This window comes from Pungitius pungitius, chromosome 13 (genome assembly GCF_949316345.1).
Source record: "Pungitius pungitius chromosome 13, fPunPun2.1, whole genome shotgun sequence".
Classification (NCBI taxonomy): domain Eukaryota; kingdom Metazoa; phylum Chordata; class Actinopteri; order Perciformes; family Gasterosteidae; genus Pungitius; species Pungitius pungitius.
The window spans coordinates 3,620,173-3,646,613 of NC_084912.1; the positions used below are offsets into that span (position 1 = coordinate 3,620,173).

General features: G+C 43.1%; 1 protein-coding gene across 2 annotated transcripts; it reads left to right on the top strand.

Moving 5' to 3' along the window:
• kif20ba (kinesin family member 20Ba) lies at positions 1 to 26,132 on the top strand. 2 transcript variants are annotated; one of them, XM_037466304.2, is made up of 35 exons: positions 1 to 121; positions 711 to 819; positions 1,079 to 1,168; positions 1,418 to 1,540; positions 1,760 to 1,898; positions 2,293 to 2,477; positions 2,973 to 3,027; positions 3,279 to 3,485; positions 3,685 to 3,796; positions 3,882 to 3,953; positions 4,111 to 4,257; positions 4,554 to 4,716; positions 4,839 to 4,982; positions 5,118 to 5,216; positions 5,554 to 5,693; positions 5,771 to 5,891; positions 6,277 to 6,394; positions 7,046 to 7,215; positions 7,370 to 7,807; positions 8,008 to 8,867; positions 9,547 to 9,685; positions 10,200 to 10,322; positions 10,427 to 10,481; positions 10,755 to 10,880; positions 11,519 to 11,652; positions 11,730 to 11,885; positions 12,126 to 12,302; positions 13,810 to 13,938; positions 14,173 to 14,280; positions 14,523 to 14,732; positions 20,060 to 20,101; positions 23,343 to 23,405; positions 23,627 to 23,744; positions 24,415 to 24,551; positions 25,467 to 26,132. In XM_037466304.2, the coding sequence occupies exons 2-35, from the start codon at positions 712 to 714 to the stop codon at positions 25,545 to 25,547; spliced, it is 5,289 nt and encodes a 1,762-aa protein (XP_037322201.2). In that variant the 5' UTR covers positions 1 to 121; position 711; the 3' UTR covers positions 25,548 to 26,132. The 2 variants fall into 2 exon arrangements, with proteins under 2 accessions (XP_037322201.2, XP_037322202.2); XM_037466305.2 differs by lacking the exon at positions 20,060 to 20,101 and having other exon boundaries at positions 6,277 to 6,427.
• The last annotated feature ends 309 nt before the right edge of the window (positions 26,133 to 26,441 follow it).

Genomic DNA, 26,441 nt, shown 5'->3' on the forward strand with positions numbered 1-26,441 from the left:
TTCAAAACTCAGACCGCGGCCGTGTTGTGTTTTTGTCTTAAGTTAGCTAACAGTTAGCACACAGACTAAATACTGCTACCAATACTTTTCCCTCACCTAATGTTCCACACATAACTGCCAGGTAAGTGTTTTTGGTTGTGATTTACGTCTTGTCATAAACGGACATGTTAGACTTTGAAACAATAATTAACGTCGGGAGTTGACAGGTGAGGGGCTGCTAACGTTAGTCATCGCAACGTCTTCGGGAAGCTAACTGAGCTCGTTCGCTAAGCTTAACCAAGTTCCTTTTAGAGTTAAGGATTCAAACCTTTCCCCCACAAAAAAACGTCCAACCGTTTACGAACTGTTAAAAACACATAATAACGTTAACGAAGGACCGACACAACGGGCCTTCGGGTGGAAGTCAACCGCAATCACGTCAACACCTCGCGACATTTCCTTCTGACGCGTTAACGTCGGACACGCGACGTGTTTAAAATTAAACAAACTGTTGATGAATAACTCGTACGAAAATTAATGACGGTGAGCCCTCGGAGGTTTGTAAAAGTTTTGACATCAAGTGCGACTTTGTGTGTAGGGCGTGACTTAACTGACTGGACAGTACTCTCCGTTTACCAAGTGTTTTTTTTTAAAGTGAGCTAGCATTTGATTTGCATTGTTTGATCATTGTCCCTTTTCTTCAGTTAGTTTAAAAACTTGATGTGTTGCAGAATGATGGAATCATGCCTGGACAACAAGGCTGACATACGGGAACATGTAGAAGTCGACGATTTGAAGAGAGATCTCTCATCGGAATTCAGCCCAATACCAGACGTGCAGGTCTGTGTCGCAACAGCTGTATTCTAACCATTGTCACTTATACATTAACGTTATATATGCAATATCTATTTTACCCTGAACGAGGACTAAGGGGTTTTGTCCCCATATCTTAAATTAAAAGTGCATTATGAAAGATCTTGCAGTGTCATGTATGAACAAAAGGAATGTTTACAGCTTTTTGCCCAAATGTAGTCTTTCACTTTCTGGTTGCTGTTTTCATTTCTTTTTTTAAATCAAATCCTGATGTGATGTTGTGCAGCATTCCAGCATTGAGGAGAGAGAGCACCTTCAGGTCTACCTCCGTATCCGACCCTTCAGCTCGGAGGAGAACACTAATGGAGAGTCACAGGTAAGAATGAAGAATATACAGAGTTGCTAGAATGCTTTTTAGCTTGGTTTGTGGTTCTTAAAGCTCTGTTGATGTTATTTATTCACTGTTTTTGAATCACCATTTCCTGTTTTTCAGTTTAAATATTATTATATATCTGAATTCCTCTGGTAACATATTTGATGCAGCGGCTGTCCATTTAAATACATTAAACAAAAAAATTGAATCATCCCCCTTCTTTTTGCATTGCGCTTTCTCTTTTTTCCATAGGACTGCGTTACCATTGAGTCCCCAGACACCGTTCTGCTGAGGCCTCCCAGGTTGTCCCTCTCGGCGAGGCTCAGTGCTGACAAGTCACTTCCACAGACCGGACAGCGCTTTCAGTTCTCTCAGGTTGGTGTTTTCTGGCAGATGAGAGAGCCAACAACGTTTGATGGGTATCAACACTTCCTAGTTTCATTGTCATCAGGAATTTCTTTTTAAAATATTGTTTGTATGCAACACGTTTTGGTTTACCGCCAATTATTTTCTTGTGCCTAGAAAAGAGGGATAAATGGTCATATAAAAAATAGTATTTTTTGTAATAAATTCCTTGTTACTTTCCTTTTTTAGGTGTTTGGTCCTGAGACAATGCAGAAAGAGCTCTTTCAAGGCACAGTAAAGGATTTGGTCAAAGAGGTTCTCGAAGGGGGGAACTCTCTGGTTTTCACTTATGGAGTCACCAACGCCGGCAAGACCTTCACATTCTTAGGTGGGCCCCTCTTTGTTATTGTAGATTCTGCTCTATTTGGACCACAAAACTTAAGCTTGGCTTACTTTAAGGGCACTGAAGGGATACTTTGTCAATAAGTGAGTGAAGTGAATCACTAATCTGCATTTGCTGAAACTGAAATAAAGCTACATATTGCCACCTACTGTGTAATGTATTTTGTAGATGTTTAAGTTAATGGAATTCATTTGACCTTTCATATTCAGCCGTGAATTAATTAATTATGAATTAATTGATGCCTGAGATGTAATTACGAGAATAAGGCAATTCAACAAAAATGACCCGTTATCTGCTGATAATTCATCCGGCCTGATTTATATCTTGCATCCCTACAAGTATCTTGCATCTACTCTAATGATCTACTCTTGTCCCTCAGGTCCAGATGATGATGCTGGTGTCCTGCCCAGGTCTCTCCAAGTCATTTTCAACAGCATTGAGGAACAGGTTTTTACTGAGATGAGCGTCAAACCTCAACGCTGCCGAGAGTTTACCAAGCTCACCAGGGAGCAGCAGATTGAGGAAGTGACGTACAAGAGAAACTTCTTCAGTCAATTTAAAGAGGTGACCCTTGTAACTTCGTAGCAACCTAAATCCCTGTTTATTTAATTTAAGTCAAGAATGTAACATCCATTTAAAAGAATGATCCCCGTCACTCACACCCATGAAGCAAACTGCTCATAAATCAGTAAATCTACAGATACCGTAAGCCATTGGTGTTCTATATACAGAATAGGTACTGTATTAAATAAGTACAGAATAGTTCATCCTTAAGTTGCACACAAGTTTTTCTTCACGGCTTTCTGCCAAACATCGACTAATATTCAGTCAACAAACCTACTTCCTAACATAATGTCCATACAATGCAATTTCAATGTTCTGCTTACATGATATGAATAATAGTGATGTGAGGGTACCTGGACAGACGATGTGTACAGACTGTACTTCAGTAATTACTCATCTGAAGCACTTTGTAACATTGCTCCAAAGAGTTCCCAATTAGATATACTTGTATATAAATAACTTGTTAAAATGATACATGATGTATTTTTTCTTTAGAGTGAGAAGAGCAATTCCAGCCTGTTGAACTCCACCAACAAGACTCTTCTTGAAGGCAAGATATAGATTTTTCTCATGGGTTGTTTTCCTGCTGTTTTTTTCTAAATGAGGCAGCTCAAAATCTTACAACGAAAGCACCTGTCTGCTTTGATCAAAATGTACTGCTTAACATTATCTCATTGTGTGCTGTTGTATGGAAGAGTAAAGCACACAATAATCTACCATTACTGAGTTAATCCAAGTACTGTTGAGCTGCTGCTGCCACTACTAGAGGGGAATGACGTTTCTCGCATGCCTTTTTTCCAGGGTCCTCCATGCTCGGCATGACTGTAGCAGCAGAGGACAAAATCAGCTTGCCAGTAGAAGCCCACACCAAGTTCTCTGTTTGGGTTTCTTTCTGTGAAATCTACAATGAGAACATTCACGACCTCCTTGAGGTGGCACCCAACGCAGCGACGAGGAGGACGGCGCTGCGTCTGTCACAGGACGTCAAGGGCAACGCCTTTGTCAGAGGTCTGAAGGGTCGGGTGGGAGCAGACAATGTGTTATTAAAACAATGCCAACTATTTAGGTATAGATATGATCCAAGTAAAACACTGCATCTACTATCTACTTTTTATTTTATCATTAGTTATTAATGTGCTGCAAAGAAACAGATGCTGTGACCTCTCAGTTTCATATAAATCTCCTTGTTTATCAAATTTGTATTTAGATCTGCGATGGATTCAGGTAAATAGTGCAGAAGAGGCTTACAAAGTGATGAAGCTGGGCAAGAAGAACCAGAGCTTCTCCTCCACCCGGCTCAACCAGCTCTCCAGTAGGAGGTGAACCATACGCAGATACTCAACATGTTTATCCCATCTTAATACAAAGTTGCTGAAATGTATGCATCATTTTCTATCTCTGCAGTCACAGTATTTTCTCCATTCGGATATTGAGGATTGAAGACATTGGGTCTCTGAGGGTCCACGCAGTCAGCGAGTGAGTGTCTTTATGGGCATAATTTAAACATGTTTTATTTATGTGCACATTTCATTATTTAGTTTTGTGAAGCATTCAGTGTTGAATGTGGATTTCCTGAGCCTGCTTCATGGGTCTGAGTTATCATGTGCTTTACGATGTGGGTAAATGCCCTCAGGTTGTGTCTGTGTGACCTGGCTGGATCGGAGCGATGTGCTAAGACCCAGAATAGAGGAGAGCGCCTCAAAGAAGCCGGAAACATCAACACCTCCCTGCTCATCCTGGGAAAATGCATCAACGCGCTACGACACAATCAGCAGGCCAAGTGAGATTTGCATTTTCTCCTTTCCAGTTGATAATTAATCTGTTGTCTTTATGGAAAATTAAACAGTCATCCCATAGTGTTGCGTTGCTTTAATGTGGTGGTATTATTGCTTTTGAAACACGTTAGTTGTTACACTTTTATGAGCATGCAGTATTTGGCGGCTTTTTTTTATTCTGCCTCTTTCTGGTAAAACATTGAATAAGAAATTCTACACTAGTTAGGCATGAATTCAGCTTCAAGCATGTAGCAGCACAAAATGCATGAATCAATGCCAACTGATCTGGTCCCTCCCTCAGGCTGCTCCAGCATGTTCCCTTCAGGGAAAGCAAGCTGACTCACTACCTGCAGAGCTTCTTCCGTGGTCGAGGAAAGGCCTGTATGATCGTCAACATCAACCAGTGTGCCTCCATGTACGATGAGACTCTGAATGTCCTCAAGTTCTCCGCTGTGGCACAGAAGGTGCAGACACATTTTTATTTTCTCTCTTTGTGGTGTTTTCTATGTGTGTAATTGTTTATAATAACGTTAGCTCTTATTATTTAATATACTACATATTTTGTTTATTTCCCGTCTGTTTCCAGGTCGTGGTCCTGTCTACCAGGCCCCCTCCCATCGTCTTGCCCGAGAGGTCCGCCGGGGAGATATCCTTCATCATCAACAATGCGGAGAGAAAGACGAGGAGGAGCTCCGCGATTGGCTGGGATACGAGCCTGGAAGACGTACAGGTGGGGCGCAGGCCGAGCCACCTCATCAGGCTTTTGCTTTACTTGTTTACCGTCTCTTCAATATGTTGGTGCTCTTTTTACTTGGACTATCACTTGAAATAGTTTGTCACCATTATGTTTAAATTCTTTGTCCAGGAGGATGATGATGATGATGATGCTGAGGAAGAAAACAGCCTAATGGAAGTCACAATGGATCAGACAGCCATTGAAGAAGAAGCTGATGACAAAAACCAGGTCGGTCGAATAAACAAATGTTCGATCCCGAATCCATCTGAACTGTTGGAATTAGAATTATTATCCCGGTAATTTTCTCTGAATCACAAGGCCTTGTTGTCTGAGCAATGAACATTTGTTTTCATCTAATTGCTAGAGGCAGGATGCTCTGTGCAATGCTGTCGACACAATCTTGCTGTGTTGTTTTTGTTGCCTGTTCCTTTTGACAGATAGGTGTAGCGTCTTCATTTTAAACAAATGGGATATATTTCTTAAAGTATTCAGTGGTAAAATATGTATTTTTTTGAACATGAGCGACATCCTCAGTTTTGACAGTGTTTTTTGTCCCGTCCCTCAGAGGTATTTGGCACTTTTGAAACAGCTGCAGATGCAGCTGAAGAAGGAGCGAGCAGAGAGTCTGCTCATGGAGGCGCGACTCAGAGAGGAAATCAGCAGGGAGTTCTCAGAGATCTTCTCCGAGATGCAGATTGACTATAAGTGAGACTCGCACATACGATGCTACCAGGGCAGCTTGGGGTTTTAAAATGAGTTCATACAAATGTGTGTGGTTTTAGTGACCGTCTGGCGAGGGAGAGCGACATCTTAGAGGAGCGAGCAGAGAGGAGGATGGAGATCTTCAAGGGCCTGGTGGGGAAAATGGCCAAAGCTGGACCCAGTCTAGAGGCCCAGGTCATGGTAACAACATCCCTCTCCTTGGATCTCACTTCACGTATTGTGTGTTGTATTTACTCGTTGGTTGAGTGAATGCTAAAAATAATCTAATGTTTGAAACACGAATGAAGACAAGACAATTATGTGGATTATCTGCATTTGATGCCGATCATACATCTTTGTGACAAGATTTATTATTCTATACTCACTTGTCGTACTCTCATTATTTGTATCATAATATTGTTCAGCAATTTATTCGATTAAAAAAAAGAAAAGTATTTGCGTTCTCAAGCAAGTATAATTTTAGGTATGTGTGGTCAAGCCGTCCCATGGCACCACATCTGGATGTCCTAACTGGAGATCACTAATATCCCTGACTGATTCGTTCAATTCTTCCTTCTTGCCTCAGGACGCATCTCTGGACTCCCACTCGCCTGAAATGGAAGGCACAAACAATGCAGCTGAGCCTGCTCGTTCCTGTCTGGGTTCAGTCCGAGCAGAGGCTCAGGAAGAGAGGGGAGAAACAGGTGAGGAGCCGGAGAGAGAGATGCTGCAACGGAGTGATCACCAGCTGAAAGTCTGAGGGCTGATGCCACAAAAACTTAAACAAATCCACCCAGTGGAGTAGGAAAAACTGCTTCTCTTCTTTCACATGTAGTTTGAAGGGCTTCTATTAAACCTAGAAAACATTTAAATAGCACTCCACCCATACGGTGATGCAGACACACAATCGAATGTATCCCCCATTGTGCCAATTACTGGCACAAGGAAAAAAGCCCACTCGAGCCCACTCAAGTTCCTGCTGCTTTCAAGCTGTCTTTGGACGAAAAAGAAGAACATCATGAAACAATTCCAGATGTAATTGGCATTTATGTTGGCTTATATTTGATAGCATAAGAGATGCCTTTCAGTCTAATAGCCTATTTAAAGCTTTTGCTTTTTGAGAGTCTGACGTTTGTATCGGTTTCTTGTTTTATAATATGAAAATAATTTAGTTTATCTTTTTAAACTTGATAAACGTATATTATAAACTTGTCAATTTTAAATAGACACCAGAATGTTTCTTTTTTGGTAAATGCCAACATTACAAAATACCAGCGATGTCACCTCTGGTCTCTTTCTAACATCCTTTTTAGTATTGTGATTAATTTATTCTTCGTCTTATTTCCTATGTGAAGCCAGTGGATTAGAGAGCGAAGAGAAAAGCAGGCTTCTCTCTCAGCTCCAGGAGAAGTCGTCCGAGATCGACCGGCTGGAGAAAAAAGTGAGAGACCTGCAGCATTTGGCAGAGCTGAACTGCACCTCGCTGCCGGAGGAGGGGAGTTCACGTGAGAAGGAGCGGCTGCAGGTAAGACACCCGGAGAAAGGAGAACACGCTGGTGGGGCCGATAAATAAATCTTGATTTTTCTATATTCTAGTTGGTAATAATTACTTAATCACAAACGAGATTTCTCACAAGGGCTTTATCCACTAGTAAATACTCATTACTTCTGTCACTCAGGAGGCGATTACTGTCGAGAAGGAAAAGCGAGGCAGAGAAGACTCCAATTTGGATTACCGGACTATGGAAAGAGATGAGGCAATGGCATCCTTACAGGAAGAGATTAAAGCAAAGGAGGAGGCCCTTGCCAAACTCCGTGAGCTACAGCAGAGCAAAGAGGAGGTGCAAGCATCCCTTAGAGAAGAGAAGGAAGGTAACAAGAAAGCCATGGCAGCCCTCGAAGCTGAAAGGAGAGCCAAGGAGGAGTCCATGGCAGCCCATTCCGAGGAGAAACATGGCAGACTGGACATAATTGCTGCCCTTGGTCAAGAGAGGAGCAGCAAAGAGGAGGCTCAGTCTGCTCTGCAGGCGGAGAGAGAGAAGAGGCAACAGGAGGCCGATGCTCTTCGCCACGAAGTCAGAGAGCTCGCTGCCAGACTGGATGCTTCAGAGCACCAGGTGGGCAACGCAACGATTTTTTAGCTTTCTGTAATATATGTATGTATGTATGTATGTGATACTGGAGTCCTGACCCCAGCTTTTTGAGTATTGCCTGCCATGAGGTGGTCTAGCATTTGTGTTCGTGTTTTGTGTTTTAATGAAAGGATCTCTGTGCTAGTAGACTACATTACGGTATATCTTTGTGTAAATAACCACAGGTGACGAGCCACACAGAGAGAGCTGAACAAGTGTTGATCCAACTACAAACTGCTCAGGCACAACTGGACAAACGCTCCATCGAAGTCCTGGAGAAAACCTCGCAGATCCACACCCTGATCCAAGAAGTTCAAAGCCTGAAACAGGAACTGCAGACCACAGCGGCTTCGTCTGACGGTGTTAATGATCAGCTGATGGAGGAAGTGTCCCTGCTCAGGATTAATCTGGCTGAGGAAAAGGAGAAAAATGAGAGCAAAGACAGAATAATACTAGAACTTAACCACCAGTTTGAGTGCCAAGAAAAAGCTTCAAAAGCATTAGTAAATGAGTTGAGTGCAAAACGCGAGGAACCAAATTTGTACTTGGAGAATTTCAAAATAGACCTAGAGGAACAAAAAGCTGAAGAACTCAAGGCCGAAGTAGAAGAAACTTATTCTTCTGGTTCTGCTACCAAAGAGGATCTGAAGAAGTCAAACTCTGATCTCCAGACTGAAATTGCATTCCTGAAGTCAAAGCTTTGCAACATGGAGGAAACTCGCGACAAAACTGAAGCTCAGCTCGCCTCGTCACAATTTGAAAGCATGCTAAAAGAAAACAACAAACAGATAGAGGAGAAGCTAGCCCAGGCAGCGAACGTGTCTGCAGAGCTGCAGAAAAAGCTGCTGGAAAAAGCCGCAGAGGTAACATCTCTGCAGAAGAGGCTGGAGAAGGCACAGGAGCAGCGGGAGGAGCAGGAGATCCAGGCGGTCCAGGAGGCTCGACGCAGGGAGGGGGAGAGGCGCCGGGAGCTGCTGGCTGTGGCGCACGAGGCCATTGCTCAGAAGGACTCTGAGCTGGAGAAGAAAGCCGAGGAGATCAGCAGGTACGGGCGTTTCCTTTGCAGGAGGGAAGTTGTGGTTGGATTAGATTAGATATTGATATTTATTGATGGATGTAAAGCTCCTAGCCGACTTTATTAAAGACATCGTGCTACACAATCAGGAATCAGGAATCGTCTCTGCTCTGTTGATGAGCCCAACTGCCAATGGGAAGAAACAGTTAGTGTTGTGGAAGGTCTGAGTCCTGATGGACCTCAGCCTCCTGCCAGATGGAAGCGGCACAAACAGGTTCTGTCTGGGGTGAGAGGGGTCGGCTACAATCTTTCTGGCCCGCTTCAAGGTCCTGGAAGCGAACAAGTTCTGGAGAGACTGCAGATTGCAGTCAATCACCTTCTCTGCAGAGCGGATGATGTCTTACTTTTACTTTAGCTTTTAGTCTGGCACGAAGATGAGAATATTATACTGTAATGAATTATTATAAAGTAGGAAAACGATTCTGGTCTAGTTTGGATCTATTCTGTCACTGTAAATGAATGTTCTCTGTATTACCGCGCCTGTCACCGCTCCACCGGTACATTGGGCCCAGAGAGTGCTTTAATAATCCAGCCTTCCGTCCAGCCACCGCATTAAAGAGCAATACCGTCGCCCTGGACCAATATATTCTGTCCTGTCGAGTTTAAATCATTTGTGACAGTTCCTTGTTGCCTTTTCTCGCTCTCCCAGACTAAAAGAGAACAGCAAGCAGGACTCTGACAAAGTCAAGAGCCTCAGCCTCGACCTCCAGAGGAAGGAGGACGATACTTCAGACCTCCGAGAGAAACTAGCCGACTACAAGAAGCAGGTGCAGCAGGTCCAGAAGGAGGTGCGCATCATTTATTTATGACTTTAAACCAAAGAAATGTCTTCCTGACAAGGTCAGTACGTAATTTGCCCATAGTGGACCGTTTTACACATTTTCAAATAAAAGTCATGGCCTAGAGGCCGCAGCTTCTGTGTTAAGACGGTAGAGCAGAGAAAAGGGCCTCTGCAGAGGTCACACTGTGGCCTCATGCCTCGCACACACTGATGCAACATCTAGATTCTACAATGTTAACGGATTGTCTGCAGGAGTCGTGATGAAGCGAAACCTGACACATGGCATCCAGAATAGCTGAGCCCACTGATACCAGTACTTCATATGCATCATTAACATACGTATTTACATGAGTGTACAATATGAACATGTTCACCCTTGAGTAGAGTCAGTGATCAAGAAAAATGTAATTAAGGGATATGAGAAAACTTTGGATCACTGGGTTCTAATTGGTCTTGATATTAACAGCAGAGAGCTTACATTGCTTTTTTCAGTGATAGCATTGTTTTTTTTTTTACTAAAGATATCTGCCATGAGAGAAGAAGAAAAGCTTTTGAAGCAAAAGCTGGCTGACCTGGAGAAAGCCAAAAGGCAGCTTCAGTCTGACGTCGCCAATAGAGACAGAACCATCCAGCTACTCAAAGTGGTAAGATTATCTATCAAATCCAAAAGTTATGAGTCGATAAATCCTACATTTTATTGATGTTCCAGCTTTGTGTGTTCCTCAATTCATCTCTTTCCCTCCTGCAGGAGCAATCATCTGACACCAAGTCTGACCAGGTGCGCTACCAGAAGGCCTGTAAAGGTAAACAACAGGAAAAACATTATGTGGCTTTTTAAAATCATAACATGAATATAATATGAATGAAATGAACACTTAATATAATAGTAATTTGATTACAAATACTCTTAAATGGCTGTTAATGTCCACTTCTAAAGGTCTTTTAGCCTTTTTTAGCTTTAGCCTATGGATGGGTAGTAAGAGATCCACACTCTATAGTGTGCTGTTTGGTGTTGATTATGGCGTTCTGCGTGTAAACCTGTACCGTTTGTGTGTGTGTATTTTGTTGCTTTGTAGACCTTGAAACCAAGGAGCTTGTAATGGAAGACATGCGTTTAGCTCTGACTGAGCAGGAGGAGACGCAGGACCAGATGGAGCAGGTCTTGGAGGAGAAACTTAACCTCATCCAGGAACTGTCTAGTGGTAAGGATTTGAAAAAAAAGGATCATCAAAAGAAAACTGACCTAGAGAAAAAAATTATTATTAAATATATTATTGTTTTCAAAGGGGTTTGGCCCAAGGACAGCTTAGTCTAATCCTCTTGTGCTTGAAAGCTGCAGAGAAACCAACATGTTCATAAAAGACATTTAATGAAACTTGCCACCGAGACTCCTAGTAAATGTGTTTCTTCAGTAATAACACATTTAAATAGGATACAGAAGGCAGTTCAGTAAGTCCTTCTGAGCTGAAGAAATGAGGCTGTTGAGTGTGAAGCAAAACACACGGAGCTAAGATGCAAACAAGGGAGCAGAAGCAATACAAAAACAGAACGTGTGTAGTCACAGGCTCATGAACAAAGACTCTCCATCCTCACGCACGTTGACAGTTTCTGAATTGGAGTTTGGCACTAAACAATAGCCTCACAATGCACACATTTTAGGTGAAACAATGCATCTATAAAAACTTGAAATCGCGAGATTTGGAATAAAAAAGAAAATGGAGTAAATAATGAAAGTCATAGAAATGTATCACTGGCTGAAATTAATAATGAGAGTGCTAAGCTCATCTGATTGCAATGCAATTATTCATTTTAATTGATTTTCTGGTTTTAACCGTTCCAGAGGTGGAGAAATTGAAAGGGATTCTACTGCAGCAGGACCGACGCGGAAACGCCACACACTTTGAGGTAGATACGCCATCAGATGCCCTCAAACTTGCCAAACAAGAAACCGCCCAGGTGCAGGAAAGCTTGAAGGTAATGAAAGGAAGTTATTTTCAAATGTCGATTTTGGTCGGTTTCCGAATAACCCACAATGACCCTTTTGCGTGCAGCTGTGCGCAGAGAAACACCAGGCCGAACGCAAAAAGTGGCTGGAGGAAAAGCTGTCCCTGATTGGCCAAGCCAAAGAGGCCGAGGACAAGAGGAACCAGGAAATGAGGAAGTTTGCCGACGACAGAGAACGCTACGCTCGACAGCAGAGCCAGTTGGTAGGAAAAGCGTCATATTTGGACACGTCAAACACTGGCTGTACCATGAAGACTCGGCTACATGTTGGAACTAATTATAATCAATTTATTGACCCTAAGAAAATCCCACTGATTACAGCAGCCTTGGGGGTTTGACCATTAATGTTGAAGATCTTTTGATCTCTTCCTCACTTAAACGGAAACTCTATACAATTTGTATTTCCCCAACACTGTTGGCATGTACATCTCCCTCTTTGTCAGGAGTCCACTTCGTCCCAGCTGGCTGAGAAAGACCAGACCATGGAGAAATGGAGGAAGGAGAGAGACACCCTGGTGGCAGCTTTGGAGGTCCAGCTACAGAAGCTTCTCTCCGGCCAAGCAGAGAAAGACAAACTCATCCAACAGCTGCAAAAAAAGGATGAGCAGCCGCCACAAGAGGTCAGTGTGACTTCAGAACACATTCAGGGACCACATACTGAAGAGGGAAGCTGTCAGGACTGACTGATGCTGGCAACTTGTTTCCATCATCCATCAAGGCAAAACATCTGCTGCAAAACCCTTGAGGGGGTTAAACAAGAGGTGGAAGTTTACTGCAAGTTTGAACCACATCAATAATGTTTTGCCACGTTGATTGACCCTTGGATGGGATTCACGGGGGAGAGCAGACCTTACTGAAACTTCTCTCACCGACACCTTACCGTAGGAGGGAAAGGGTGGCCAGTTTGTAACATTATTCAACTAATGAAGATAAATACGACTTTGGTTCCTGTAATGTTGCACAACAGTTTCTTTAGCAAAAGAGATTCTGATACACTTTTGAGTTTGAGTTCTTCTTTTTTTCTCCCTTTCTCTCAGGTGAATAGCAGGTGTTTTTGTAGGTGTATCAGCATTGGGGACTTAACACCATATCTTTGTTCCACATTCATGACATTTCAGTATTTTGCACTTCTCACTGAGCTTCTATTGGATTTGACAAAATAACCGCATTCTTTTCTGTCAGTGACCAGACAGAAATAACCCCAGAACAGGAGGTGTGAAAGGCAGCTGTAACTATTCACCAAATGAAATCGATGCCTCCCTCGGCACGGCTCCCCCCCCCCCCCCCCCCCCATCATTAATCAGGCCCCGCCCCATAAGAAAGTCTGGAATTAAACAGAGAGTGCTCTTGTCCTCCGGAGATCGACTCATGGCCCCAACAAGCTGATCTAAAATCTGATCTAAATTGAAGGAGCTTCACGCCAACGGCAACAGAGCTGTCATTTTGTCCCTGCATTTTAAGACATTTCTTGTTTCATTGCCGTTCATGGTACCCATACATCACTGTGTTTGGCTCCCGTGTCGTACTGCGTTCTGTCAACACTAAAGCGTTCAGTGTATTTAGGGAGAGATGAGAGTTGGGATCCAGAGTCGTGGTGCATTGGAAGCAGTTCTGTCATTCGTTTCTCAGAGAGCTCAATCTTGGCTGAGTTTTAATCTCACTGTGCTGTCGTGTCAATTTACTGGGGATGTTGGTCACAAATGTGACTGTTTCCATGGTTCCATGCGCGCTCAAAATGTTCAGTTGCTTTATTCATGGTTTTCACGGAACATGAACTGTCACAACGGAATCTTTATTATTGTAATTTGAGACCTCAGCTTTGTGTAGGAAAGCAATATTTTGATTTCATTTAGTCTGTATGCAATATATGAAAGTGTGAGGTAATAACTAGTAGCTTGTGCTTAATATCACATATGCTGAAACACTTCTAATTACAAAAGGTATTTGTGCATCGATATTTTAGATCTGCCTTTTTATTTAGACTGTTTCAATCTAGGGGATCCTTACTAAACGTCCATAATCTCGCATTAATGTTTTAAAGCTCTGGAGAACATTTTGGCTAAAGAGCATAACCATGGAGGCCTGGTAACCGGAAACATTGTCTGTTTCATTGACTTCCTGTTACAGTGTGATGGCGGTGATGGTGGCGTCCGTGTAGCAGAGCTGCAGGCTGCTCTGTGTGAAAGGGAGGCCCAGATCCTCCGACTGAAGGAAGAGCTCGAGGCCTTCGCCGCCAAACAGGATGCAGGCGCGCAGGTCGGTCTCAAGGCAGTGCCCCTGATTACTCGCATGATTTAAAGCCCAAGGCTTGCTGGAGAGGTGGTCACCCTGAATGTATTTCTCCCGCTGTGGTTTCAGGGTGCATAGAAGTTTAAATGAGTTCGCTGAGAGAAATTCAACTTTGTCAGTTGGCATACAATTTCATGTGAAAGAGTATTATACTTGTAATCGTGATTCATGTGATTTTCTTTCGAATTCCGCCTGTGACAGATTGAAAGCCACGTGAGCCCTGCTGCGGCGGTCGGGAAACCACAGTGTGAAACCATTAACAGGAAATCGGGAGGAAGGAGGGAAACCAGAGCCTCAGGAAGCAGTCAGGTACGCTCATGAGAATATATGAAGATAGGAAAGATGAGTGAATCCATCCAACATTTAATTCTGAACATATAATATATAATAAAACATACATTGTATTAGTTTAGATGTATTGTAAAAATGCCATCATTAATTTTCCTTTGTGTTATGAAAGAAACAAGCCCGTATTCGCACACCTGGACCCCATTTTCCCCCTTATTGGCCAGGAGATGACCTTTAACCTGCCATCATGTGTGGTCCCACAGGGCTCGGCTGGCTTTCCGTCAGTGCTAGACTCCTCTGAGATTTCCACAGAGAACGGCAGGACGAGCCGCTTCCCCCGGCCCGAGATGGAGATCTCCTTCAGCCCGCTGCAGCCCAACCGCATGGCTTTGAGACGCCAGGGAGAGGAGAGCGCTGTGACCATCAAAATCACACGATCGGCACGCAAGAGGAAGAGCGGGGAGATGGAGACGGTACGATTGTAGAAAAGCAGCATCACCACACGTCCACAGGGAGTTTGAAGGTGTTTCCGTACCCAAAGTAAGAGCTGGTAGAACATTGTTAATCATCACTGCGGAGGTTTGAGGTATGAATCAATATCCCTTCCATCTGTTTAACTATAAAAAATATTGCATGTGGAATCACCCCACTCTAAGAACCTACATTTGTACAGTGTTTCCCTTTAGATGTCCTAAATATTCACGCCCCCCTAGATGACCAACACAAATGCATCTCGGAAAAGGGCCTATTTTCAGAGATGTTCAAAAAAGCAGTGCAGGATTCTCTTACCAACTGCTTTTGAACAAGCTCTGATTAAAAATTCAGTTTTTTTTTTTTTATTATTCAACACTCCTGGAAGGCGAGGTGCTGCTAACACATTGTCAACAAGCAGCTTTCAGAAATGCAGCTGCAACCTGTGAACTAGGCGACGTTACGGATGCTCTGTTAAACCTATTGTAAGTCACGCATGTATTAAACTAATCCCAGATTAGCCGAGTGGTTCCGCAGATAGGAGCAAGCTGAGTCGGACCGTAGAAATGTGAAACTGCACTGCAGAGATAACGGGCTAACGGTAGCTTTCAAGGCACCGCCTCACTTGGATTTGATTTGATTTGTATTAATGAACGGGAGATTTAGTCCAAAGTTTGCACCCACTATCTCATTCCATTGACACGTTTAGCAGCCATTCTCTTTGGACACAGGAATATTTCAGTTGTGTTCATGGAGTATTGACACTGTGGTAATACATGGGACAATAAAACGTGACCTTTGCCAAATTCTGCAGTTCACAGAACAATCTGCCCTTCTGAATATTTTATAGTTCTTGCCGACCTAAATAGTGCTGGACAGAAAACCATTTTAATTGTAAAACTCAAGGTCTTAAATGAGAAAAGAGGTATTGCATAATTCAATGTTATATTTTTCCTTAATGTGCATGTGTCCTTAATTTTAAAAGACATATTGTTGTTTAAACCTTTCCCTGGTAACACAGGATTTTCCTCTAGATATAAAACATACAGTATAATCAGTCAAAACACTCACTCGGGTTCCATCCACATAAATCATAAATTTAACTTACAAGGAGAACTTCTCACTTAAGCGACACTCGCACTCGCTCCCTCTGAAGAACATATTGAGCAGGCATCCCGGTCGGGGAGAAACGAGGTCGGCTGCAGTTCACTTGTCACCTCGCTGTCCCTCCGTCACTGTCTGCAAAGGTTAATGCTGGTCGCAGCTTGTACAACTCCCCTGTTTCAGCCCCATTCTCTTTTTTTCTTTTCGGCAATCAAACACCTACATGTTTGCACTTGTAAAAAAGCCAAAAATAATCATCAATAGTCAACAATACAATTTCATTCACGGAAAACCAGCACGACGAAATGTTAGAAGGACACATAAAGGAGACCGGTATGCTCGACAGTTGTGGCAGAGACAATCTGAGGCAAATCTTCAGACCATATTCATACTGTCCTGTATATTGTGTATACTTCATTTTTATCAGAATTGAATATAATTGTTCATATTTGAATGATTTTTGCTTTTATCATTTTCAGAAATCTTTGGTCAAATTATAATATTGAGCAAGTTTAAATGGAATGTCCAGACAGGATGTTTAATTTAATCTATATTGTAAATCTAACAATGATGTTTCAAGTTTCCGAGGCGGTCCGGATCTTGAGTTGGAAGTTATTTATCTTATCTCCTGATGAGCTTTCTGTTCATAAGCAAAACACTGTTTCCAGTGTTTTTTGCATATAATAAGATCTTCAAGGGAGTCAATATTTTGTGGCCTTCCATTTAAGTGTCCGTTCAAAATCTACATTTGACTGCAGAAAAAATTCTAGTGTGAAAAGTGAAAGCAGGTTTTTTTTTTTTTTTTTTACGGAAGACACCAAAACAGTAATTACTGACGGTATGTAAATGTTGATCTTGAGCATCAGTTCTCCCAGATGCATCTTGTATTCGCAGCGATGGAAAGTGAACCTTGTTGAATAAAAGATGAGGAGCATTTTGGGAGGGTGCCAAAAGGAAAACTATTTACCAACCATAACAGAGCACAAGAAAAGGAAAGCGAGTTTCCTATGAGGGTGATATTTTAGAGACCGGGGGGGTCCACACTTTTATTTGGGATCAAACTTTAAGGAATATCAACATGTTTTTGTACAAAGCCACTTCTTTGAATTTATCAAAAAAAATCTGATCTACTATGAATATTTTATTTAAAAATAAATAAATAGATAATGTGACTACTCATTTGATGCTGGGAGTTTGGCATATTTGGGGCTTCTTAAACACCATGTCTGCATTTAAAATTAATCTTCATTAGCCTAAAATTCCCTTTTCTTTAAGTTGTCTTCACATAAGACAAAATGAGACCTTGAGAGGCCGTGAAGAATAGTTGTTATATAATATTATTGTTAATGTGCACAATTCTTTCTGTTGTTGAATAGGAAGGAAGGCCTTGTCAAATTGATTCTGTGACTAATCACTTAATCCCCCAGTTTCAAACCTGTGGTTGGTTTTATTGTCTCCCCGATTCCTGAAAGCTCCTCATGAGACTTTGATTTAATTCAGTGGCAATTAGCCGAACGCCCCTCGGGCCCCCCAGCGGGACCAGGCTCCTTATACTCGGCGGGTATGACAACATGTTGTCTTTTCATACCAGCTGTGGGAGTATTTACACGGGCGGTAAAGGTAATTCCACTAACTACCGCGTCTCTTCGGGCTGACCTGTGATCAGCGGGGGAACTGGGAACAGAGGGTTAGAAGTCCTGGAATTCTAAATGTGGATGCTCAAAATCCTCTCGGCGGCATCAAATAGGTTCGTTTTTTTTTTCCCCCTGCATCTACCCACATTGTCGCAATGACCCAGTTTCCATTTGGAAAGAAATGGAGCCTTTGTCATCAAAAATCATATGATGGGGTTTTGAAGTGTCAAGAGCTGAGGGTCAAAGGACTGTCAACACATTCGTGACCCTGTCAGCCTTCGCACAATAGCAGGCGAGTAGCGCAGGCTGAATTACTGTATGGTGCCCACAGGAGACAAGTGAGACGAGGTGCAGAGAAACCGAGAGAGGCAGCTTTTAACCACGGGAGAAATGGCCCAAAATAAATGGAGGAAGAGAGTGCCGAGGGAGGTGAAGGCAGCACGTGAAGAATGCATTTGAAAAGATGAGGTTTGGAGGGAGTAAACTGCAGCCAGGGAGGTGAAATGAGAGACTGGCAAGAAGGACGGATGGACAAAGATACCCGAGGGAGCACAGCGGTGAAGAGGAGGGTCGGACGAAGAGGGAAGTAAACAGGGTGGAGAGAGGAGCAGATGAAACAATACAAAGCAATGAAAGAGGAACAAATGGGAGCGGAAGAAGCTCTCACAGCGGGGGACTACAGTCTATACTTAACGTGTGTGTGTGTGTGTGTGTGTGTGTGTGTGTGTGTGTGTGTGTGTGTGTGTGTGTGTGTGTGTGTGTGTGTGTGTGTGTGTGTGTGTGTGTGTGTGTGTGTGTGTGTGTGTGTGTGTGTGTGTGTGTGTGTGTGTGTGTCAGTCACGCGGCCTCGTTGAGAAATACTGCATAGGACGGTGACATCTGGAAGACAATGCATCCATGAATTGGATGGTTTTTAACAGCGGAGGGGCACCTGGCAGCCAGAGAGTGCAGAGTGGGAGGAGATCAAACCGGAGCTCACAGGAAGTGAATGTCTGGCCTTTAGCTTGTTCACATGCACACGGGTACGACCGCGCGACGGCTAATCCGTCTGCGTGCTGTGGCGTTGGCGGCGTAACTTGCGGCTTGATAGAGCGATGTTGTGCATTTCTCCATCTGCCCTGCGGCTCAGGGCGAGAATCTGCATAATCGTAGTTCTGTCATATTGAGTTGTTGTTGTTGTGGAATATCCTGACTCCTGAAATACAGATTTTCCTGCTGATGGTAAAAAGCTTCTTTTGATACTAATACTTTTTACAGTGGTTATGTTACTCTACGGTTATTTGAAGGTAAAAAGGTACGCGGGATGTGGGCCAGAGGACATTTTGAAAAGAAAAAAAAAAACATATCTCTGTCCAAGTCCAGTCAATCTCTCTCTCTGTCTGTGGAAGGGGGGTGGGGGGGGGGCTCGGCGGCGGGGGTTGTCAGCCAGAAGGATCTTATCCTTGATCCAACAGGGAGTCAGCAAACCCACGGGGGTGGTTCCCCGGTGATTAATGAGACACTTGATGGAGCCTCGCGCGGGTCAGGGAGAGTGAGAGGAGGCACACTCGCACTCAAGTCCTCGCCGCTGGCAGCAGGAATTGCAGATTTGCAATTTCTCCGGTCCGTCGAATGTAAACAGCGGCCCATCCATCTCGATCCGGTTCGCCCTTCATTAGTTAGAGTGGGTGAGTTTCTGATTGGCTGTAGTTGTGATGCGTCAATCTAAAATGCGCTGCATTGATTTGTTTAAACTGATGATGGATTCGTCTTTAAGATGGTGTGAAGATGGTGAATTGGGAGATGTTAAAAAAAAAAACTGCAGTACCTGCATTCAACCTCTCAGCAAATGGGAATACAAAGGAACCGCTGGCTGTGCTGATGAAACACACCGTTTACATGAGTAACACACGGCCTGTCGGGACCCCGGCGGCCCAACAAAGCTCCATAAATAGACTCAGCTCCCCGTGATGGTGGCACTTTATATCCAGTCCCATCAGGACCTGGACAAAGTAAGCGTTTAAAATGACATGAAACCATGTCGTTAGTCTGTGAATGGGGCCTGAGTGTTCCATACTTGTGTGTGTGTGTGTGTGTGTGTGTGTGTGTGTGTGTGTACCACGTAACAAGTTAAGTGCTTTGCAAAGAACAAACTATTGCTTTTCTCGAAATGATTCTCCTCCCTGATCAATCCTCTATGTCAATGTTAGTTTTATCACATCTAATACTCAACCAGATGGCTGCATTGTTTTTATTTCTTGAAGGGGTTGTTTGTCAGTTCTCAGCATATCTATGATTGAGGTTTTGGAAGCAAAATGCCAATACCCCATTTCATGCAATCTTTTCAAGTAATTATGTTGTCAAAATCAGTGAGTCGGTCCTGCACCCCACTGCTTCTCAGGCTTGGGGGTTAATATTTGTCTAATATTTGTCCGAAACATTCTTCGACTAACAATTTGAACCCTACAAAGTCTGTTTGCATCAAAGTGAGCAAACGATTCCAATGCATTTCACACGATCTCTATTTCCCTGGTTTTGTTTTCAGTAAATGGTTTTTGCAAATGAGTATTCTAGCGCACTGCTTTTAACAAAGTTTTTTTTCTTTTCTGAAGTCTCACATTTTTAGGAGGAGTAAACGACCAACGACACGTCAGGTACAAAAAAAAACACCATGTTGTCATTCCTCCGTCCCCATAAGCAGTCAATGACTCCTCGTCAGTCACCACATTCTCCATCATCATCTAACTAGCTTAGTTTTGCATTTCCACCTCAAAATGTTCCACCTTTTTATTCCGTGGTCGTCTGGATACGTTGCAGCATTTCAAATTTAAATAAATGTAACGTACGCAACAACTTCCCGTGCAGCAAAGACGTTCCTAGCGAGCGGACCGCAGGCCTGAATTTAAAAACTGTCCTGAAAAATCCAGTAGGCTACCGAGGGACCTTTCGCCGAAGAGACGGACTGCTTGTCCTTCAGCAGCGTCTCTCCCCGCCGGCCTGTGCGTTGGATCCTGGCCAACCGCAGAGGCAGGAACGGACACGATTCATGAAACCGCACGTGTTCGCCCGACCTTCCCCGCATCAGAAATGATTCAAAGACAGATGGCATCGCAGGTTCGCTGCCTCTCCTGAGTTCAAGTATCGAGAGGGGGAGAGGGGGGGGGGGGGGTTACCCCTTTAATGTGGTTTATAGCCGATAACCGCGGCAAAGACGTACAGACAGCGATGGTGTGTACCCGGCTCGCTTGTTGGAGCTTTCCATTATTTACCCGTTAGCATTCTACAGGGCAAAGTGACTGATGCTACCAGGCACCTTGTACAATTATTCTGCAATGTCACAGATGCCTTCCGGGGTTCTCCTTCAAAAACACATTTATTCCACCATGCTAATGTGCTGTAGCCTCTCGGTGCGGCATAAGCTTGCTCTCCCATCTTATTTTTGTCCCTGGCGGTCGGGAGGAGGCAGAATTTTGAGTTTAAATTCTGCTCAAGTCACACAACGCGGATACAAGTCCACTCATGATTATGCATGGGCATTTTTGTTGATTCAGGTTCTTGTTGAGGGACCCTTGAGCGGATTAACTCTGGGTCAAATTGTTAAATTATTATCATAACAAGGGCGCTGATGCGACTCTCAGCTGAGTGCGGAGCTGCTAATGAAATCAATTAGTCCGGAACCATGTAAATGGGCCAAATGTAACCACGCAGGCTAATTTTCATCCGCGTCCACTCTCTTTAAAAGATGAGATCACCTGCTGTGATTTGTGTTAATACAAGATTCATGTTCTTATGTATTACGAGTCGTCATTTCACTCCTTATAAATGCATTTCACAGGAGAAGTGTTCCTCTTTCTGCCTGTTGCTTTTAAGTGAAACAAAAGTAGAGACTTTTTTTTTTAATCTTCTTTACATTGTCAAAATCAATGAAATGATGTGAATTGAATTGGCCACCCCTTAAATGGAGTGCTTGGGCTTCATGTTTGTACAAAGCAGGTGGCGCGTTGGATGGTGAATTAGTTTCTTATCTGATGGGTTTGACATCTGCAGGCAGTGACCCAGCAGCGACACGCCGGCCCATTTCTCTGTGAGATAATGGACTGTCGGTCGGCTGGAACATGTAAAAGAAAAGCTGCTCCTGCTTTTGTCTCTGCACACAATCTTTTTTTTTTCTTCTTGTCTCTTTCAGTTGTTTTAACCTCTTCCAGCTTTTCCTGCAGCCTCACATGAAGCCGGAGTCTTCTCAGCGGATCATTTCACAATGATTTACTGACAATGTGGCTGTTGACACCGGAAAGTTCTAGTGGTCAAAGTTGCAGTGTATCTAGAAGACTCATTGGTTTATTCTATCTTGATGACTGAGTCCTTTCCATTTCTTCTTAAAGAGTTCCATTATATGGAGAACTTATTTTTGACTGCTCGTCAGCATGTTTGTGCAACAAGTGTGTGTGTACGGCCAGGTATTTAAATTTGTGCAACTACTTATTCTCGGATAAATTAGGATATTTAAGGTTATTTCAAAAATACATTTTTTTCTGCTAATACGATACGAAAGGTGCAGTATTGAAAGATAAAGATATAATGGATATCCTGACTAAAAGCTCGCTCCTTTTGATTGGAAACGCAAGGCTGTTTGTTTTCTTTGTATCATTTAATTAATATTGCGACTGTGGCTAGAAAGATTAAGAATGAACGACATTTAATTGCTCTGACTATACGAAGCATTAGTAAATATGTATATATTTAAAAAAACACAAGGTAGTTGGAGTCGAACTGATCAAGAAAGCACACGGCTCTGCTTCTCGCTGTCTTGTCTGCATCTTACTTGGTCTCAAGTCTTGATTGCCATTATCTCTCATTTACTTTCTCCACACGCTCCCTCTATCATCTCATCTAATCTCTCTCTCTCTCTCTCATCCCTCCATCGGGCGCACAGACACCCACTTCATCATGTTTACTTTCTCCGCACTCAAACTCCAATTCCAGTTTTTATCGCTACACCGCTCCTCGTCACCCGTCCACGTCTTTTCATCCTCACACACACACACACACACACACTCGAGCCACATTGTGCACATTGTGTACAGCGCCTGTTTGTCCGTACCGATCCCCACTCGTCTCGCTTCCTGCCGTCTTCCCCACGGATTATTTTTTAGAAACCGTCCACTGAATCACCGATGACTTGCCGTGTTTTGACCCTTTCCCTTCAAAGCGCGGCCTGTTGACGGCGTTGGGCTTTCGCTGCCCACTCGGCCGGTTAGTCACCGCCTCGGGTCCCCGACGGCGAGGCGTGAGTCAGAAATCTGTCCAGGGATTCATTGAGCTGCCGTAAACTGCTTTTTTTTATTTTTCATTATTACATAAATTCCTCACTGGCTTCGGAGCGGTATGATATCCTCAATATGCATCGGCTGTACAGAGAGGGAGGGGTGCGGGGGGGTCGCCCTTTCCCTTTATCTTTACGGTCCGACCTTCCGCAGCAAATAGGTCACTCGCTTGTTTTCCTTCTTTGGAGTCGACAAAAGCGCCTGTCACTGACATCAGGATCCTGCTCCTAAGTGAGCACTGATTCCTTCTCTGTGACAGCCACATGATGCTTTTGGGCAGGTAGCAGTTGAGCCTGTCAACTCCCCCGAGCCCTGAAGGCAGGTAAATCCCCCTAAATTGTGGCTCGTCATCTCCACTTTCAAATTATTCCCCACAGTCAAAGTGTGTCTCGGCGCTCGTCTGCTGATCCACGTTGTGCGACGTCTCTTTGCAGGAAAAACATTTGTATTGTTGTCATTTTAGCTCTTCCTCTCATTCTAACCCCTCTAAGTAGATACAGAGTCATCCGTACCATGAAATCAGCGAGGATCTGACGTGTGTGTGTGTGTGTGTGTGTGTGTGTGTTGACAGGAAGAGATGGCGGCAGAGAACAAGAGGAACATGCGGACCAAACTGACCCCACACAAAGAGGAGGTGACTCTCAGACAGTAGCACACAGGCTCATCCTTTGCATGCATTGAGACCAATGACCCACAGCTAAAGCGTCATAATGGCTTTCTGAGAACCCACAGCAGGTCACTGCGATCCCGCAGTCGTCATATTCTCACATGAGTTCAGCTCGTTTGACCACACGCGGCGTATTGCACTCCACGTGGGCGGAGACTAACCGCGGATCTTACCGCCTCTGTGAGCAGATCCCGTCTCCAGCTGGTCGCCATGACTCCCAGAGCAGCATCCGCAGCAAAAAGGAAGGAACTCTGCAGAAGATCGGAGACTTCCTGCAGGGCTCCCCCACGCTGCTCGGAAGCAAAGGTCAGTGGGAGATGCTTCACTTTCATCTGAACCTGCAGAGTTCTGTCAAACAAAAACAAAAACAAAAGTTTGAACATGACGAGGCAACAAAGAAAACTTTTGTGCAGAGGAGGGAAAGGGACAGGTCTTTGTCTGGGTGATTTAGAAACCATCGCAGGTCGGACGGAGGAACCGGGCAAGGGCAGCCGGGTTTGGGACACTAATGATGGCCTGAAGGGGAAAGTTGAGACATCGGTATCAACGGGGGACACTTTGACTCTGTCAATTATTAGTCGCCCTGGGGTTCTCCCTCTCTCCCCTGTCGGTTACTCTCTGCTGTTTCTGTTATTTACTTCCACAAAAACATCCGTCTTTTTCCCTTTTACAGCTGATCGTCTTTTTCCTTGCTTTCATGTGCTTTTATGATTGTTCTCTCTACTTTCCTTCATAAAATAACTTCACTTTTCATTCCTCTCAGATCAATACCAACCATTTCCTGCTCGTTTAGTCCTTTGATCAGTCAATGACTGTCTTTACCAATCAAACTAATTAAGAAAACCTTAAGACATGAATACTCATCTTTAGCACATTTAATTAATTTTGGAATAAATACAACAAATGCTGATCTTAATCCATCTAAACCGTGCATTGACCAGTGTCCTCTTGGCTTTAATGGTTTCCGTCTCTGCAGCCAAGAAGATGATGAGTCTGGTGAGCGGTCGGGGGGATGCGGCCTCCTCTTCGTCGCTCAGTCTGAGAGCGAAGAAGAACAAGAAGAAACTCTACAGGCCTGAAATCTCCTCCCCCATGGACATGCCGTCCCACCCAGTGAGTGTCCTTAAACATGCGTCCAGTCCTCGCAGCACGCGCACGCTGCTGGGAGTGAACCATTTACTAGTTTATTATGTTATTTTGATAATATCAGATAATTATGATAATTATTAATATATACTTCATAGTGTATTATCAACTAAATTCTTTTACTATGTTAAATTCCTCAAAAGGTTGTATTTTTGTTTTTTATCTTGGCTTTTGCAGTTTTAATTGCATATAATTTGCTTCTTAGAGGCAAAGTCCTAATAACCCATAATATCTGTTTTTGTTTTGCTCCGATAAAAATCTCCTTCAAAAAACCGTATTCAAGTTTCTTGTCAAATCTGCTTTTTGCAAGTTTACGTTTGAATCCCATCACAATAACAGAGATTTAGTTTCTTTCTGCTCCCTCGTAGTGATTTTACTGAATAAGGCGTGAATGCACCATGGTGGCACTGAGTGGAACAGACATCATAATAATGGCCGTTTGCTGCCGTTGTCGCTCTCTTTTGGCCGATTTCCACATGGATTTTTTGTGCACAATGAAGCAATAAGAGACAACATTTTCTACATTAGCCGAATACTCCTCATTCAAATGACACACACCTCATTAAAAGATATTTACTTTAGATTGTAGTGCGGTTGGGTAATGGCATTGAAATCTTCCTAAATGTTAAACGATGCCTCGCTCTATTAACCACCAAAACCAGTTTAGTAAACAATTTCATATAAAGATCTCATATCTACCCAGTTCTCCATTGCTCACGTATAGTTGTATAGAGAAAGATATTTTCCTTTAACACACTCTGCTTAAGCAAGTTGCGTTAGAGAAAGCGACACATTGTTGATGCACTCGTACTACTAGATAACTAACAACGAGCCAACAGTTAATAGAACATGTATATTAAACGGATGCTTCTTTTCTTGTAGATAATCAGCAGAGAGCCAGAGGAGAAGGAGAGTGACCATCACATCATTAAGAGGCGCCTTCGCTCCAGGCTGGTTAAATAATTGAGTGTGTGGTAAACACTTAACTGAATGAAGGAGGCATTTGGGTGCCTACACGCTTTCTTTTTGCCTCTTGGCGGGTGAGAAATCCCCAAACTTAACTCAGAACTCTGTTATTTTATTTAATCGAAAAATCGAATTCACAAGTAATATGTGGCTATAATTTCTGTACTGTGTGTTTTGTATTTGTGGGCTGATCTCAGATAAGCTAAAGAGACGCCGACTAAATGGATCCATCAACAAAACTGAACATGACTTACTTTACTCGTGCGTTTAGGGGCAGATGTGAGGTGAAACGGTTTATCCATCAGCTCTCTGCCCACATGTACAACCAGAGGCTTAATGCACACAAATTAAGAGTCTAAACCTCCTTGTTATTTTCCCGGGTGATGCTATTTCACCATGAAGCGACTCCAGAGTCACTGATTCTCAATTGGATCATAGGCACAAGTTTGTGCATCTTCTCCACTTTATAGGCAAGTTACACTGAGACTTTGTCTTTATTTTGATGTGCAATGTTTATTTGATGTAAGCTACAACAGTTATATTTAAGTTTCATCTTCCAATCCTCTCCATGTTTGTTTGTTTGTTTGTTTGTTTTAAACTGATTATCAACCCCCAACTTACGTTCTTTCAGAAAATGATCGTTAAAGCTGCTATTAGAGCAAAGAACATTTTTTCTTTTGCACAAGAAAATCCTGTCAAACCTGAGTTTAAAAAATGTTTTTTCTGAAATTTGCACGAATTTGCAATTTGCAAGAATTACTACATACTTCACTGTCATACCATCATGTTTTTCTTTATTTTGATACATTTGTTCTGTAGGTGTAATTTGTCATTTCCAAATAAAAAAAAATGTAAAGCTGTTTTTCTTTGTTTCACATTTTAAGACCAATT